Genomic DNA, 17,976 nt, shown 5'->3' with positions numbered 1-17,976 from the left:
AGGTCCAGGTTTTGCGAGTTACCTGTTTTATTTTGATAGAGTCCAATGTCAAGGCTTGCTTCTGACCGTATCGATCGGGAAGTTACCTTCTCATATTTGATAAAATATTACCTTCCTGATGCAGTCGGATAAAAATAAATGTATGAACCAGGAACATACGTATGAAGTCTCAAAAGACTTCCGTTATTTATTTTTGATTTTTTTTAGTTGATTTTTCCAATATACCTACATAAAAAAATAGACTTACCTTCATCAATGCAATATATTTTTCCATCTTTAAAAAAAGGCCTGTATTTGTAAAAAAAAGCTTAAACTAAAATAACAAACCAAATAATAATGGCAAGATTTATTAACAATGAAAATAACATGCAATATTTTCAAAAACATAGCGTCCATGTTAGTTCTACAAACTACAAGTCTATAACTACTATCTAAACATAGACAACGAAATGGAATGGCGAAAATTTTACAAGATTTTGAACTAAAAGGTTACATAGAAGGAGCTAGAGTAGACTGCTGACCCTTTGGTGTATTCCAGTTAGCTAGTTAGTCAGTACAGACTTCAGTTCCTATCTAGAACAGAAGAATTTCTAAGAAGAGGAATATTCAGTGAATATAAATGTTACATACAATTTTAATAAAGGACTACCTAATAATTCAAGAAGGTACTTTGTTATCGAAACCAACCGTATTTTATGGTCAAATATTTAAGATTATACCAGTACAGTTACTTTTTGGCATAGACCTGTAGAATACATTTTTTAAACCAAACTTATTTTTAAACTTGTACCAGAATAGTTACGTCCTCTACAGATTTTTTTTTAAATTAACCTATTCGTTTACCAGTGCACTGAACACGACAGCGTAAATTTCGCGGCAATTGGCGTAAGACCAAGAGAAAATATGAAATAAGTAGATTGAGGTCAATGTCGTTTACCATGTTTTAGAAGCTTGAATTGTAATTTTAGGCATTCCATTTCGCGTTTATGCATCTACTTTCTACCACTACCAATAACTAGTTTTAATAAATTCGATTAAAATGAGTATGTATAGTTTTATAACTGCTTCAGCGTTTGTTCGAAACATGGCACATAGGTTCCTTTAAATCTACAAGGGTTAGTTGGTTAATTCTTACATATTTCATGTTAGTTTATCATTATTATATGGCAATACTGTAAGTTATTAAGTAGGGCAAGTTAGGCAACATTGAATACTTTTTATGACCCCTTATCACGTTTAGTGCAAACAAGAAAATCCAATTAGATTCGGTTAGTTTCGTATAAATAGCTATCGTCAAAGATTAAGTACGTTTACGCGAGAATATATACATTCAGACGTTAAAAGGAAACTCACTTGCAATTCAATACTAGCACATATCTTTGTACAGAATAACAAATCAATTCCCTGACTTTGTATAGCAAATAAACTGGTATTAACATCTTATATTAATGCTAAATAGAATGCAAATTGACAAGCACTAATCGTGATGTCGTTTATGTAACAAGAAACGACCTTGGATCTACGTTGACTGCGTTCAACCATTAATATTCAATTTGATCGCTAAAGTATTCAGAGAGAAGAATATTAAGAAAAACGTTAAAAGGCAGGCAATCCTTCATTTTGGCAAGAAAAGCATTTTTATATTACCTTTTGGGAATGACTAGTTATTACAAACTTATTAAGACGAACACAACAAAAATAAATTCGATATGATAAATTCGACCCGATACCTAGACCTTAGATCTACACGAATATCAATAATTAATTTGTACTTTGACATCATTCAGCGGGAATAAAATTAACCAATAGGTATTTAAGCTTCTAGGTAGGCTTTTTTAAAGTACATTAAGCAAGAGTATATTCCCATAATTACTAAGTGCACCTATTGAAGTTACCGTTATTCTGTTATTAATTAATGGTTTGACTCAACCCAATCAGAAAAGTAATTATAATTATTTGCGGTATTTTGTTCGTTAATTAGCAACGAATAGCTTAGGAATTTCTTACTTCACTCTGATCGGTTTGAGATTGGAAAAGTATAGTACTATTTACACCAAAAAGGAATAGACTCCGCCATCGCTATCTCCAAAAAGACCGTTCTAAGCGTTACAATTTCAAAAAAGTAACGCTTTTTAAATTTCCATGAAGATGATCTAAAAACTGAATTCGTCGTTCGTTATCTTTTTACTCCATATAGTTGATTTCACATTTGTAGCGATGGCGAACATGTTCAATCTATTCATTTTTCTCCTCAATAGCCCTGTTCTGATAGTTATAAGCACGGACGGTTTGCACGCCGTTAGCAACGCCCAACAAGAAGTTGCATAGCGACAGAGAATAGTTAATAGGCTTTATAACTAAGCAGTATCGCGTCCAGATGAGGCCAGTAGCGGACAGGGTGGCCGACTGAGTGGTCGACACCGTGTCCAGGGGACGAGTGTACGCGTCCAGAGAAGCTGCTACTAACGCCTGAAAACATTGCAGTAATGCTATTAATTTGTGTCAAATATTTGGTGGAATATCGCTCGTCTTACCAACATAACCAATATTCTTTTTTTTAACTACATTGCGAGCTATATTAATAAAAAACTACAATATGAAATTAATCGGTAAAATGTGACAAACCAAAAAACTATTTTAGTTAGGGTGTAATGCTTCTAACTATTTTTTTTACTAAAAGCGGACAACACAATGATATCAACGCCTGTATTATGTACTCTTAAAGGAGTTTTCTAGCCATTGGAGAAGCGAGACAACCCATAGTCATGCAACTACAGGTGTCTCTCTTAAACAACGGCAAATCCATTAAGAACTCATCGTCAAATTGTAGGCTGAATGCATAAAATAATCGAAAAAATGTAGACAGATACTAAAATCAGGGGAATTTCAGTAAAAAAGATAAATTCTTAAAACATTTAGGTAATTTTGTTTAAAACCTCATGCAAAAAACGCAACGTGCGGTGAATAAATTAGCATGCTAGCATGCATATTGTTTAAAAGCTAAATCGCATGCACTTAACATAACATCTTACTTGGAATTTTCATGTTTAAGTATTCTTTCTTCATCGGCTTCAGTTAGACGACTAAACCACTTACCTATTCTTAAAAAGTGTTCACAATTGTTTACTGGACTTGGCCATGAGGAATATAATAGGATTTAAATATATTTGACGATACTAAGGCATAAGTTCGTTTAAATTATGTGTTTTAAACAGAGTAATGTATAAGTGAACAAGAATGTAAATTAGTAAAAACTTCAACACAAGACAATTCACAAAGAACTTACAAAAAAAGATGATTCAAATGAATTAGTACAGATAAAAAGAAGACAGAAATAAAATACAAACAAGAGTTGGTATGAAATACAAAAATGTATATTTCCATTCAAAAAGGTATTACAAAAATAGACAACCTGTTTATTGACAAAATATCAGTTTAATAGAGCAATGTAACATACACGTTGTGATTTTTAACGGTTTATCTTAACACTTAACGTTAAGTATATCACAGTTGAGTAATTTTATATCCAAACCACCAAGCGATTCTACTTATTTAAAATTCTACTTAAACATTTTAATTTTATTTTGTCGCAATTATAAATCATGTGACTTTTTTATAAAAAAAATATATTAAATAGACAACTCGAGGCTTATTTGAGAGCACAGACTTCGGAGTGTCTATCAAATTCGAAATGAATTATCATTGCGATACAAAATGGAAGTTACTAACTTGTCGAATGTTTTATTTTCGCCTTGGTTGTTGAACTAACTTAGCGGAAAATACAATACAACCACAAAATATGACACAGTAATAACAACAGACTGAAGGGATGATAATTAAAAATACATAACAATTCTTTCTTGAAAGTCTTCCTTCACAATTTGTGACTGCATTGTTTCTCAATAGCGATATATTTTGTTATGGTAAAATCATCAAAATTTACGAGTATTTCTTTTCTGGCTCTTTACGTTTACAGAGTAAGAGCCCACGATGGCCAGACTTCCGTTATTTTATAAAAGCTGAAAGTTTCTCTGTTCATGCCCCCAACATAGGTAAGAACGACCAGCGACTATCAAGTTTAACTGCGACCATATACAGGTAGTAAAGGTGCATAAAACAGTACCTTAAACACTTTAAAGTATAAAGCTCACATTTTTATATTTTCTTCGGGATTTTTTGACATAGCACGTCGTCCATTGCCGAAAACTTATTACAGACAACCCTAAACTTTATTGGTTCAATGACGTCTTTAAACGTTTGATGAAAAGTTTAGGAAGGAAAAGAGTGCGTAGTATTATCCAGCTAGGAGCAATGTGTGTATTTAAAACTAGGTCTAATACGCGCCTTGTAAAAGCCGTTAAATCTGTCCGGCTATTGTGACATTTATTATAGATCCCCAAGTAACATTTATATGAAATTGAGCTTTATACTTGAATGTATTAAAGTTACTATTTTCGTAAATATCACCTGCCCAATTAACCACAACACAAACTCTCAGGTCGCTAGTCCTTCTTGGACCACCCTTAGAGGCAAGAATCGAATAAATTTCAGCTTTTTTAAAACAACCTAGGTTTGGCCATCGAGGGCTATCTAAGCTACAAACATAGAGCCAGAAAAATCGAAAATGCTCGTTAATTAAGAAAATTTTACCATAGGAAAAAATAACGCTATGTAAAAATAGTGCAGTTACAAAATATTCACCAACACTTTCGATAACAACTTTTGGTTGTTTAAAAAATGCTATGCATGACGGCTCTTTACGGAAAAGTAAGTCCTGGCAGGCATATTTTGTGATTGTCGCTGAACATTTATTTTTTCAGATGGTAACATCTTCAAATTTAACGATCTTTTTCATTTTTTTTTCTTACTTTTCAGGCATAGCATTGAAATGGTAGGGAAACGAAACATTTCCGTTTGAAATAGGTAATTCCATTTTGTATTATAATTACCATAATTTACCTATTTTAAAATTATTTTCTACCATCCCCAAAATATATTCATCCTACGTAATGTCTTCTAAATAAATTAAATAACAATAATTTAATACCCATGATAGTGTAAAATAACAAAAAATATATTCTACTTTGACAACGTTTAAAATATTGTCCTATCAGAGAGTTAGGGCAAGATCTATTTATTAGACTTCTAGAAGATTTCGTAACTACTTATGTAATTGTCAGGGATTTATTATTGATGGCTGCAGGTGATCTCGAGGCCCGGACTTTGAGTAACACTTGCAACCATCAACTGGAAGAACGGTATAACGGCAATAAACTTCAGGGCAGTTTAGGGGTCATTTTGGCCGCTAAGCTTCGCTCATATCTGTAACGTCTGCTTAATTGGTAAAGACTGGTTCCAGCGACGAACACATTGACAAGAAACAGACTGTAGTTTTTAGGTATGATAACGAGGGAGTATCGGGACCATATCATGCCGGTCGCCGCAAGGGACGCGGACTGGGTGTAAGACAACTTTTCGGCGGGTCGATTCAGGTCACCCAACCCAGCTATCACCAAACCCTGAAAGTAATGATGGGGTGAGTCAAGGCCATATATCGTGTTGTATCAAATAAAACTGACACTGATATCAACGCAGATGTTGCTAATTCCAAATTTGATAATTGTAATGAGACTTTTTTTTGTAATATGGCCACTTATTCCGCCGTTTGCAAATAGGTACTAAAAAATCTAGTAGTGTGTTGTTGAGAATGAAAACCAACAAAAGCACACCAAAGAAATATTGATATAATTATTGATCATATCATTTTGACAGTGATAAAAGATCTCTGAGTGTAGTGATTTCTAGAAGTAATTGGCTTAGGGAAGCTTATTTGATACCTACTAATTGGAAGCCAATCTTCTCAACGAAACAAAAGTTTTCAAAATTTTATTTCTATGGCAGTCAGTTTTATTTAACACATTCCATAACCCAGAATTGAGATGAAAGAAAACAAAACGGTATGACAAACATTCAGATTAGTTATAAAGAAAACATGACAGTTAAATTGCCTTTTGAGTTTTACATGCCATTGATGAATAAATATGTTTATGAGACAATTTAATGTTAAGAGGTCTAGTTGTCGTTTTTTGAGAAACGAATTGGAAAGTTCCTAGGAAAAAACCTATGTGCACAATTTTTATCTATCTTTTCTTATTCTTAATACTGGTTAGATTTTTTATGCTTGTTATGTGACTATTATTTGCTTTTAGTATGAAAATAGACCTTCAACCTGTTTTGGGGCATTAAAAGGCCAATAAATTGTAAGTATGAGAGATAATGTTTGAATCTGATCATGATTTTTCAACACAATTTTGTAAGTATTGTACACCATTCTTTTTTTATTATTTATGGCTCTTGTTTATGACCTGTCATAAACCAAAGACAATGATAATTGGTTTAATGACATTACATGAGCATGAAGTATTTGCATGTACCATAAATGAGATTGCACTCTGTATTTTAAAGTTGCCTTATCTTTTGTAAACATACTAAGCATGATATGTGTATTGTAATTTACACCTTTATAATCTTTAGATTGATTAAATGTATGACAGTGTTTATTTTATTTATCAACAAGTACACATTAATATGAAAGTATAGATGTGATGTTTCCTCTAGTCACTAGTCACTAGCCAATGTTTTATCTGACTTTGTATGGTAGTAGATACTCAGGTACTAAAAATGTAGAAGAGTTTTAGTATGTAAGTACTATTAGCTGATATGTTAATTTAAACAGTAGAAAACTGTCACTGTGTTAAGTATTCCCATAAATATGACCATACCTACTTGAACATAGTGCCATATAAAGTAAAATTATAGTAAGTCAAGGAAAATTATAGTTTTCTTGCCTTCAGATTTCAAAATAAATTTCAGCCCTAGTTTGTAGTCAACCTGTTATCCAATGTGACTTTTCCAATGTCATAGATCATCTAAGATTGAGATAAATCAATGCTATCTCTATGGCATACATTTTTTTTTAATTTCTGCTCAGACTAGCAGACTGTATCTAATATCAAATACTGAACATAAATTCACACAATATTCAGTATGGTAGCATTTGTATACTATATTGCAATGATATATTAGTTTTTTTTTTATATTGAAATGATAAAGACCTTCTGGTAGACAAGATAACAGAAAAATGTAGTTTATTATGACTAGTAATAATTAGGCACAGAGATTTTATAATCATGATAGTGAAAACTCGCTGTCACGTATCAGAGCAGTTCAAAGTTGTTCTATTTGCAATTGCATTTCTTTTTATGTTAAGTGAACGTCGTTAATGAAGCTTAGTATGGAATGAAACGAAATATTATCTTCCATGATCTAACCCGTGCTTAGCCCTAGAAACTGTTACTTATTAAACATGCAATACGTTTGCCCTTATGCAAGGTCTTTTTAATATAAATAGGTCGACCTTGAAACACGTCCGCATTACTTACCCATTTAAAAGCGGGCGCCCAGAAAAATATAGTTTTAGGACCTAAAACAAACAAAATAAACTTTACATTGCATGCCTATGATATAAACATGAAATTAAAAAAAATAACGATAGTTACCAGCTGGATGCTCCCACATAGGGCGCATAGACTTTGGTACAAATTTGTCCGCTATGCTTACGATGATCGTATAAACTTTCGATGCGATCCTCATTTTGTCGGTTTATCACTACGTTGGAACGGAAGGAATGGTGGTTACGGAGTTACTAAGTTTTATTTAATGACGTTTTTAATTTACATGATACCATCGGCCGAGGCGAGACCCTGAAAATTTGATAAGATAAGGCTGTCATGTTCAGTTGTTTTATCAAATCTGACGTTTGCGTTTCATTATTGCAACCAATTTCAACACATGAAATGAAGCCTCGTCTATATAAGATAAATAAATTGTACAAATTCTGTTGTACATATTTAATTCAATTTTTTATTATTTTTTTGTTTTATTTTACGTACGCAGGTAATTAATAACACTCACCTTTTCCTTTGCAAAATTTTATCGTTTTGTTCACAAAGCCCACTTTCATTCCTTATGAAATTAAATGCTGAAAGGTATTTGGTCGATTGCAACTACTCTATTATTATTAAAAGTAATATTTCTAAGATTTATCGTATAAAAACTACTTATGGAACCACGAATGCAAACACGAAACTTATTTTTAATCTGTTATTGTAAAGTTGCGTTCCATTTTAAAGGTGTATTTAAGATGAAACGTATTTGGTCATTTTATTTTCTTAAACCCGAACACAGCTAGTTTTTTTTTTACAAACAAACATGGGTGCGGATGTGCGTGTGATAAATGTGTCAACGCTCAAGAATTTATAATTTTCTTTGTTTATTTTACGTTTACCATTGACTATTTCAATAACTTGTGTGTTTGTTTGATTTCTCTTATGTTTTTTGTGTTCTGAACAAAGTTTTTACTATGGGTACGAGCACAATGGGGAGTGATTTGCATTCTGATAAGCAGGACAAGTTGCTCAAGCTACAAGCTCGGAAGAAAGAATTGGAGCAGATACTTGCAGCCAAAAACGAAGAGCTTTATAAACTATGCGTGCAAGAAGTGCAGTTAACTGGCATTATGCCACCCGAAGCGCCTCTGAGTCCCGAAGTGCCTCAAAGAGAAAGATTGGGAAGTATTAAAAGTGTCGACAGATCAACAGACGGCAATGACGTTCAAGATGGGTCCGACAACTCCTCCAGGCGTCTCAGAGCCGCTACTGGTGACCGAACTCAGGAGTCCGACGCAAACTTGCGCAAGAATCTTACACATAGACTGTCCACTCCATCCATATCTGGTGTGTCGACTAAAAGTTCCCACTCAAGACACGTTCGGCGTCCAGAGACTAGTTGTTCCAATTTCTTTCCATCTCCTCCACAAGAGCGGAACACTGATACATTTTCAATTCACACATCTCATACTTATCCTGCATTAGCTGGTCGTCATGATATCATGAACGAAAACCTACAGAATGACATGCAACAGGGCACAATTTATAGACACCATACTATGACAACAGATTATATGAATAAGATATACTGTAATAATACTCCAGAAGCTCATAATGTATCTAGATTACGAGAAACTCATTTCAGTTCTAGTCATCCAGATATTACAACACATTACACTCACGGTAGCATGGCGCCGCATCCTGTACAGAATGGGATGCGGACCACTCCATTATTGTATCAATATGCCACTCATCTTAAAGCTCAAAGCCAGCATTTAACTGGGCTTGCCCACCAGCATCAGATGCAGCAGTCTAAACGCCGCCCAGAGGGCGTAAGACGAAACACATTGCAAAGAACCCAAACATATCACTTGACTTCTCACAGTGATTACAACCAATTGCATTTAGAAAATTTGAAGCATGAGGCTCCTGCACATATATACCAACACCGGTCACAACCTGATATACAAGAACAACCCCATGGACCGATAGAACGAGTCATTCCTGTACCAAATACATTGCCTTTACGAGAACATAACATGATCAAGCATCCCATGCATATGCAGCTTCAAGTGTCTACTGATGATTACATCAGGGATGACAGAAGACACTACCCTGACCAATTGACACCAGTCAGCACAAAGTCAGTCTATAATTTTGACCCAATAAGTATGAATAAATTCTCACCATTATCCCAAGGGGATAAAAAAGAAAAGCAGTGGTATGAAACCTCATTAGACTCTCCGACAAAGGCTGAAACACCTTTATTGAAAAAGAGTTCCAGTTTAAAACGAACTTCGAGCATAGGAAACTCTCAAGCATATGAGATCATGATCTCTTCTGGTCGTCACTCAGCTATGCAGAGTCCAAATCAAGTACCACAAAGTCCACCTGTCTTGTCACCGGGTGCAGTTTCCTTAGAATCCCCGAAAAATTTGACTGTAATTGAACAGGGTAAATGTATACCTTATAGAGAAGAGACAAAACCTTTTGAAATGTCTGATTTTTATAAATATTCTACTAAGTTTAGACAAGCGGCAGCTCATAAAAGTCCCCCTAATAACCCAGGTCCTAGCCTGAATACAGGGTATAATAAGTTGCCTATGGAATTGCCACAGTATGCTCAAGAACACTGGCATGGACAAACAAATTAGATTTAAGTATTTAGTTTTAAAAATAATAAATTGTAAAATTATTTAGTTGTCTATTAACTTATTTTGACAAGAATTGGTATAGAAGACCTAATTTTAATAATAACTTATATTGCACTTATGTTGTTAACTTCTTAATAATTGTGGCTTAAAGTTTCAAATTGTTACTCCCAATTTTCGGGCCTAAAATGTGTGTAAAACAAATATAAATCAAGGTAGTTAATGTAAATGTTTTGTCTACAATATTATTGTGAGGAAAAACATGGAATTAGTATAAAACTGAAAGTCTAATGCTCAGCATTATATCAATGATACCAAGAAGAACTGTCAATCACTACATTGTGCATTGACATGATTGAAATATTGATAAGATTAGCTCTGTGATAACAACTATTAAGTTGTTTTATTATATGATGACAATAAACGAGTTTATACAACTGACAATTATCTACATTATTATATACTTCTAATAAATGTGGCTAAATCAGATTTTTAACCTACTTCATACAGGAGGAGTTTCTTATGTCAGTAGTAGCATTAAAGACAAGAATAATGACTTTTTCCTGATCTCTGTATGCCCTTTTTATTAATTTAGTTAAAGTACAAGTTTTTACAAGTTAGTTCCAATTTGCCTTTATTTTAGATTTCTTTATAAAATGCTTCGCCCACCGCTTTTTAGAAATGTAATGTTACTGAACAATATTTCTCCGTTGTTTCAACCTGGCCGCTTTTGTGATATATTTTTCTCAATTTTAGTAGATGTGAGTCGTTTTTTGTGTATTTTTATTTTCAAATCTTAGAATAGCAGAAGTGATTGTTTAAGGCTTGTAGCATAAATTATACACAGCAGTTTTTTTTTTAATGTAGCCAATCATTTTGTAGCTTTTTTGTTAGCATTAGCACTAATTGGAAATCAATGCAATGAAAAGAATTTTACATTAAGACTTGTTACTGTTTTCTATTAGATACACTTGAAAAGACTTATCTTACTTGCCAAGCAAATTAAAGCCTAAGTGCCATTTGCCTTAACAAATTATACAGTAGCTATGTATTTCTCAATTTTGTATATAGATTCTAGTATGTGTATTGTGTAGTGTAAGGTGTTTTAAAGTTATTTTTATAAAGCGTTTATGTAAGAATCTTGTGCGCTTGCACAAATTAATGTGGGTCTAATAAAGTTTTATAAATAAGGTATTGTTTTATTACCTAACTTATATGATGACGGACCCGTCGAAGTTCGAAATAAATTAGAAAGTGATCTATCACTTGCGATAAAAAGACATTGTGAGGAATCCGGCACAGCGGAGAATTTCGTCAGAGGCCTACGGGCAGTTCTAACTCTGATAGCAGGTTAAAAAATATGTTTGTCTTAGAAGATCCCAAGGGTTGATTTTCAAATTGGAGTTGGTAGGCATGCGTCGTAGTCAAGAACAAATTATTAGTGAAAGAAAAGAAAAGTGATGAAACTAGTTTTTATTTATATATCAATGTTACACATTGCACCTTTACAGTTTTAATATGAACTATGAAGGCCTTCACAACGTGAGTGCCGGAACAAGGAACCTGAGTTGCTACAATTAAACGTCGAATTTGTAGGTCACGTAATTAAAAGAACAATATTCTTAGATTCTTATTAAAATATTTGTTAATTTTAATAGGTAAGCGCAATTTATTCTTATTAGCATGCAGTTTGCTGCAAATAAAATGCCTTGTATTCCGGTAACTTTCAAAAGACTAAAAATTAAAAATGGTGTCGGTTTTGCTGTAGTTTTTGCATGAGGGAATGCAAAGACCTCTTACCAGGAGTGAAACCACCATTCAAGTAGTCGTCATCATTGCCTAGAAATAAGGAAAAAAGCATTATTAGCCGTGAAGATTAGATAATTATTTAATTATTAGGTAAACATTCCTACTAATTTTTTGCACGAATGGTATCAACAAACTGCTAGCTATTCCCAAATAAACGTGACAAACAATCTCATTCTAATTAATTAAATCCAATTACACATTAATTTGAAACGAGATACTGAATTTAGGTCACTTTTTCATACGTACAGATTATAACGCTTTAATAGTACGATTAGTTAACCGATTAGGTACCTAGGTAGGCCAGGTACAGTTAAATACCCCGTGGCTCCTAACCAACGTGGACAAAAAGTTTGCAACATGATCTTAATCCGACTACAACAGAAACGTTTTGGAAACTATTCTGTCATTTTGGGCGTCATAAGCTATTTGAGACTAATTATATTTAGTTAGGTATCTACCTACATACAAATTAAACGAATCAAGGTATCATGATCAAAGACATGAGACGAAAGTAAGTAACCAACCCATGATGCTAAATTTTCGCCAAAAGCAACGCTATTCTTATGACCTTCATTTAAATTTGAATTGTTCCGGTTTGTTAACTGTAAATACGGATAATCTTGGAATAATTGGAAGCCCATCTTATATAATATGTATTATCTACTCATTTGTAGCAAGATAGGTAGATACCTATTAAGTACTTAAACAAACATAGGTATCTGTTGGTAAGTAGCTATCTTGTTAGAGTAAGTACCTATAGGAAGAGCACACACACATAGGAAAAAGGAGAAGCAGAAGATTTCCTTACCGGCACCATTCAGTTGTCCATTGATACAGCCTTCATCCCACATGTTGACACAGCGCTTGCCAGGTGTGAAGCCTCCGTTTAAATAATTGTCATCGTTACCTGAAAAAATGGCTTACTCTTTCATGAAAGGCATACATGTAGGTACTACGGAAAGTAACTAAATTCTTTATTTCTCTCCTCCTAAATACCTATTAAATTTAAAGCAAAACAAAATACTATCTTCTTCTATTAAGTACTTACATAAAATTTTCGTGTCACGGTGTACCAAAATTAAACGCTTCGACGAATTCTCATGAAATTTTGTGTATATATTCGGTTGGTCTGAGAAGCGGACAACATCTATTTTTTGTATGTACCCCTAAGAGCATTTTTTTCACTCGTTTTTTCTGCCCTGCTCTATAAAGCTGGCACTATTTGATACAGTCCACTTAGATAAGGTATGTATCTAATTTTCTTCTATCCTTTTTCCTACATCCCACATTGCAATGTTATACTGATGAAAGTTATAAGTAAACATACCTGCACCATTCAGTTGCCCATTGATGCATCCTTCATCCCACATGTTCGCACATCGTTTGCCAGGTGTGAAGCCGCCGTTCAGATAGTTGTCGTCGTTACCTTAAAAATAAACAATCGAAATCTTCTTTGACCATACATAAATGTGTAGGTATGAAAAAAAACTGTTTTTATCCATCAGACAACAAAAATGTTTAAAAAATGCTGTCAAAGTCAGTTCATTCACTTCAAGTCAAGTCACTAACGTAAATAGTTCGTTCTAACTATACCATCGGCTGGTGATATCGTGAGCCAACATTTCGCTTTTATTTATTTTATTGTAGAGAAAATGCATGACTCATCATTATATAAATTAATATTGTTTTAAGCTATCAAGATAACGTCGTCAATTCCACACTGGAACTATCTCGGACACAATACTTATCTACATCTGTTATTAATTCTTTCGTGCCAGATTATAAAATATTATTTCATCGCTACTTTATCATTTTCACGAGCAATATGCCTATGTAACGTGACGCAGCGATTATGACACGTTGATACACTGGTCATTGGCGTTGGGACCTTTAGACCTCGGCTGCCTGTACAAGAATAGTTACTAAGGGGCAGGACTGGCAGAAATTGTGAAACAAGAGCTTATCCCTTCTGAATATTTATTTCAAATAATCACGCTTTATCACGTCTTTCGTTTTATTTTAGTCCAACTTCTAGGGTTTCTTATTAAAGTAAAGGCTGCATCTTACCTGCACCGCTAAGTTGTCCATTGACGCATCCTTCATCCCACATGTTGACACATCGCTTTCCGGGGGTGAAGCCGCCGTTCAGATAGTTGTCGTCGTTACCTTCAGAATAAAATATACTTTAGGCAAGCACGAATCAAAAAGTTATGGTACTTTGTTTGCTTCATCCTTCTTCCCATCCCGTCTTCAAGTATGTAGAATTAATTAGGTAGGTAATAAGTTTGTACGTCAGCTGACGTTTAATAAGAGAGACTTGAGACTTTGATTGTTGCCTTTATGGAGTGCTGGTCAGAATACACGATGTATAAACGACAAAAATATCTTGAACCATTAGAGCTTACCTGCCCCGTTCAACTGTCCATTAATGCAGCCTTCGTCCCACATGTTGACACATCTTTGTCCGGCTGTAAGAATTTTCAGATAAATGAAACAATAATACAAATTTGGACTTAGTCTGCAATATAACTTCGAAAAAGCCTAATCCAAGAAGACAATCAGTAACCGCATAGTTATCTCAATGGTATGCATTTTCTTTACATGGTTTGTGACTGGCAAGAAAGAGACAAAATTTTCTGTCTTAGATTAGGTACTTGTATTTAATTCTACATTTCTTGACGTATTTGGATGTCCCCATCCTATCTAGTGACAATTTAAAAATGTTACGTGATTAACAGACACTTTGTGTTATTCTATACATTTGAAATTCTTCTATCAACGTATCGTAAATAAATGGTTGGGCAAAGGGAAAGGCCAGAGTCCTCGTAATTCGTTCAGGGCAAGAGCAGTCAAAATAATTGTTTACAAAAAAATATTAACATTACTTACATTTGTGTACCCCCAAAGTTTTGCAATAAACTATGGAAATTACACAGCAGGCCGCAATAAATGCCTTCATTTCGACGGTCGGACTGTTTATCGAAAAATTTATTCGCGGTAATGGTTTACCGAATGACAAATGTCTTTTGGATTCCTGTGCAATTTTCCCGCTTTTATATTCGACAGGCACTCGAAAAATTTAATAAGCCGTAACGGTATCTCTCCACTCATGATATAAGCCTTATTATTTAATTAAATCATAGGGAAGCGAAAAGCTAATTATTCTTGGATAGATAGAGATCAGTTTCCCGATTATAATTAATTGGAAAGCTTAGTTCCATGGCTTCTGAATACCGCAGGGCGCAGTTACTGGTTCTGTGTATATAATATCCATTTACATATTGTGGATATGAATACGTTTGTAAATAGGAGGGTGGTTTTGTAATTAAGCGAAGTTTAGAGCATGTCTATATTTCTTACATTTTCTCTGTAATCTTGGATTTAAGTTATTTTTATTTTATTTTATTTAATAATTTATGTACACACACAAGAGCTCTTAAAAGTAACATAACATAAATATAAATAATGTACGAGGGTACTGCTTATTTCTTAAGAAATCTCTGCCAGCAGACCCGCGAAAGGAGAAGTCGTCAATATTGGCAGTCATGGTGTGTGGCTCAATTAAACTAATAAATCAATTAACACTAATATATACTACACATAACTAAAAATATATTTTAATATATAAATATATATATGCACAAATACTATATGTATATCCAAAATAAATCAGTCATGAGAGAGATAATGCTCTTTGACGCGTTTTTTAAAGATATGAAGAGATTTGGAATCACGGATGTTAGGCGAAAGCGAGTTCCAAAGTCTTACTTTTACTGGTAGCGGCAATTTATAAGTTGTAAATTTTCAATCGATCACCCTATTGTGCTCATACCAACTACCTAAGATTTTGTCAAACATGATCCAGCTGCGTCTTCAAGTCGCCAGTCCAACTGGTTTGTGGTAAATCGATCTAAAATGTATTTTTATAATATGTAAATGGTATTTTCTTAGTAACTACAAAAGGTATTAAGCAAAAACTCGTTGTTTTAATGGAGTGGATAAACTTATTTACCGGAGTTCAAACCACTGATTCCAAGACACAAAGACGTTTCATGCTTCCATTGCATAAATACAAATGAAAACTGTAAGCTGTTTCCCTAAACTCGAATAAGAACGTGCCAGCAAAAGTACAGATAAGGGCTACGATTAACATAATAAGACTTAATTATCATAAAGATGAAACAGAAGGCAATTATGAAGCTTATTTTTGTTTAGCAGATAACTTTCGTGAGGTGAATTCATAATTGTACGTTTAAGAGAATCTCTAGAAACAGAATAAGGCTGCGTTTCCACTAGAGATGTACCTACAAGCGAAATTGTTATAAATATTAAAAAAGTAATTTTATTTATATGAAATGAAAATATATGAGTGTCAATCGATTTCTGTTGCTAGGTGTTTTCAGGCAGCTTGCAGCAGTCTTGTAACTAAATATAATTAATTACAATAAATTACGTAACTAGCCATATCATCGGAAAACCCGCAATGATATTAAATGTGCAAAGTATTCATGAAGAACACACAATCTTCTTTCTTTATATATAAAAATGAATTGCTGTTTGTTAGTCTCGCTAAAACTTGAGAACGGCTGAATCGATTTGGTTAATTTTAGTCTTGAAATATTCGTACCAGTTCAGGGAAGGTTTAAACGGTGAGAAAATCTGGGGAAATTGCACCAAAGAAAAAGAACTTTGTGTTGCCAAGTCAATAGTCGTAGCTTAGTATTCCAGCCCGCAAGAATATATGTATGTATTCATGTCCATATGAAATGAACTGAAAATTTAAAAATGGGACATCATCAAATCACTCTTCCCGCTTTGGTTTGAACAGAACGAATTATCAGACTTTCCCTTCCGAAAACCCACCCGTGGTTATTTCTTTGCCCATTGTATACCGGAACCGCGGGAAGCCTTTCGGGCAATCCCACTGGCCTCCTATATTTTTATATACCAGTCTATAGACGGCATACTGGGCAAACTACCGGCCTTTTGTCATATAAGGATGGTTTTGTCATAGATCACACTCGCTCACCGTGGGTTGAAAATTTAAGATTTCAATATTTGGAATCGAGGTTTTCTCACAATGATTTCATCATCGTTAATCAGTGGCGTATAAGACCAATTAAGAAAATACATCATCATCATTCTAACCTTTTCTCAACAATATTGTGGTAGGCTTCCTGTCTGACTGATTGCAGCTATGCAGTAGTGTTTTACAAGGAGCGACTGCCTATTAGGAAAATACATGTAACTTTAAAAAAGAGCCTACCTCATGCGTACGAAATCTATACATAGAACCGCAACGCTACCAAGATAATCCTTTAAATATCTATAAAAATTTAAAAACAGATGAAATTTGCAGAATGCATGTAAAATGTTGCAATACATACGGTTGGCTAGGTCAGTACGATGATAAATGTTCTATCCACCGCTATTTGTCACGGCTGTCAATTCGTATAAAATATGGCTGCTTGTGGGAACCGTAAGTACGAATCCAGGTGTAGTTTAGCTGATACATCTGTTTTATTTGACTGTACTAAGATATTATTCTTCCACTATGAGTAATAAAGCTATAACTGGACTATTTGATCGATAACTCGTTAAGCTACGCTTGACACATGGGTGACCATCGACGACATAACGAGTTAGTTCTTGTTTCGGAAGGCACGTTGAGTTTTGGGCACCTTCTGTTTTTCATACATCTTTGACAGTCGTTACGGTCATCCAAAGGTAGAAAGTCTGACCATCAGTCCAACAAAGGGGTATCGTGTTGCCCAAGTAACTGGAAGTCGGGGGAACGGGAAGTCAGATAGGCAGTCGCTCCTTGTAAAACAATGGTACTAAACTGAATCCGGCTGGATTGGAAGCCGACCCGACTGGAAAAAAGCTATATAATAATGATAATGAGTAATAAAGTTCTATAGATTGAAACATCCACTATAAAGATACTGGTGCTGATTTTAGAATTTTATTATATTGGACTGTATTGGAATTTCTGAGGGTCTACCACCAACTCTTCGAGTAACATTATAATGGTTGCGAAAGCGTGACCGCACCCATGGTGTAGAGTA

General features: G+C 34.2%; 3 protein-coding genes across 4 annotated transcripts; 1 reads left to right on the top strand and 2 right to left on the bottom strand.

The window, feature by feature from the left end:
• Positions 1 to 331: 331 nt before the first annotated feature.
• On the bottom strand, positions 332 to 7,807 carry LOC113499149 (mitochondrial pyruvate carrier 2-like). Of its 2 annotated transcripts, none has more exons than XM_026879494.1 (3): positions 7,560 to 7,807; positions 7,443 to 7,483; positions 332 to 2,469 (listed from the first exon to the last, which is right to left on the bottom strand). In XM_026879494.1, the coding sequence occupies exons 1-3, from the start codon at positions 7,651 to 7,653 to the stop codon at positions 2,236 to 2,238; spliced, it is 369 nt and encodes a 122-aa protein (XP_026735295.1). In that variant the 5' UTR covers positions 7,654 to 7,807; the 3' UTR covers positions 332 to 2,235. The 2 variants fall into 2 exon arrangements, with proteins under 2 accessions (XP_026735295.1, XP_026735294.1); XM_026879493.1 differs by lacking the exon at positions 332 to 2,469 and adding an exon at positions 3,353 to 5,519 and having other exon boundaries at positions 7,560 to 7,788.
• A 440-nt stretch (positions 7,808 to 8,247) lies between these two features.
• Positions 8,248 to 11,289, top strand: LOC113499146. The gene has a single exon (XM_026879490.1). The coding sequence runs from the start codon at positions 8,423 to 8,425 to the stop codon at positions 10,100 to 10,102; it is 1,680 nt and encodes a 559-aa protein (XP_026735291.1). The 5' UTR covers positions 8,248 to 8,422; the 3' UTR covers positions 10,103 to 11,289.
• Positions 11,290 to 11,554: 265 nt separating this feature from the next.
• On the bottom strand, positions 11,555 to 14,926 carry LOC113499148. Its single transcript, XM_026879492.1, has 6 exons — positions 14,798 to 14,926; positions 14,314 to 14,376; positions 13,976 to 14,074; positions 13,236 to 13,334; positions 12,717 to 12,815; positions 11,555 to 11,938 (listed from the first exon to the last, which is right to left on the bottom strand). The coding sequence occupies exons 1-6, from the start codon at positions 14,865 to 14,867 to the stop codon at positions 11,841 to 11,843; spliced, it is 528 nt and encodes a 175-aa protein (XP_026735293.1). The 5' UTR covers positions 14,868 to 14,926; the 3' UTR covers positions 11,555 to 11,840.
• Between the last annotated feature and the right edge of the window lie 3,050 nt (positions 14,927 to 17,976).

The sequence above is a fragment of the Trichoplusia ni genome, chromosome 12 (genome assembly GCF_003590095.1).
Source record: "Trichoplusia ni isolate ovarian cell line Hi5 chromosome 12, tn1, whole genome shotgun sequence".
NCBI classification, from domain to species: domain Eukaryota; kingdom Metazoa; phylum Arthropoda; class Insecta; order Lepidoptera; family Noctuidae; genus Trichoplusia; species Trichoplusia ni.
This window is presented reverse-complemented; position numbering and strand designations above follow the sequence as displayed.

Excerpts from the sequence above, each read along its gene's own strand:
- LOC113499149 (XM_026879493.1), bottom strand. The coding sequence starts at position 7,653 with ATGAGGATCGCATCGAAAGTTTATACGATCATCGTAAGCATAGCGGAC. Across the intron at positions 7,484-7,559 it reads TATGTGGGAGCATCCAGCTG|GTCCTAAAACTATATTTTTC; the intron begins GTAACTATCGTT and ends TGTTTGTTTTAG. Across the intron at positions 5,520-7,442 it reads GGGCGCCCGCTTTTAAATGG|GGTTTGGTGATAGCTGGGTT; the intron begins GTAAGTAATGCG and ends CATTACTTTCAG.
- LOC113499146 (XM_026879490.1), top strand. The coding sequence starts at position 8,423 with ATGGGTACGAGCACAATGGGGAGTGATTTGCATTCTGATAAGCAGGAC.
- LOC113499148 (XM_026879492.1), bottom strand. The coding sequence starts at position 14,867 with ATGAAGGCATTTATTGCGGCCTGCTGTGTAATTTCCATAGTTTATTGC. Across the intron at positions 14,075-14,313 it reads TGGACAGTTGAACGGGGCAG|GTAACGACGACAACTATCTG; the intron begins GTAAGCTCTAAT and ends TTTATTCTGAAG. Across the intron at positions 12,816-13,235 it reads TGGGCAACTGAATGGTGCAG|GTAACGATGACAATTATTTA; the intron begins GTATGTTTACTT and ends CCATTTTTTCAG.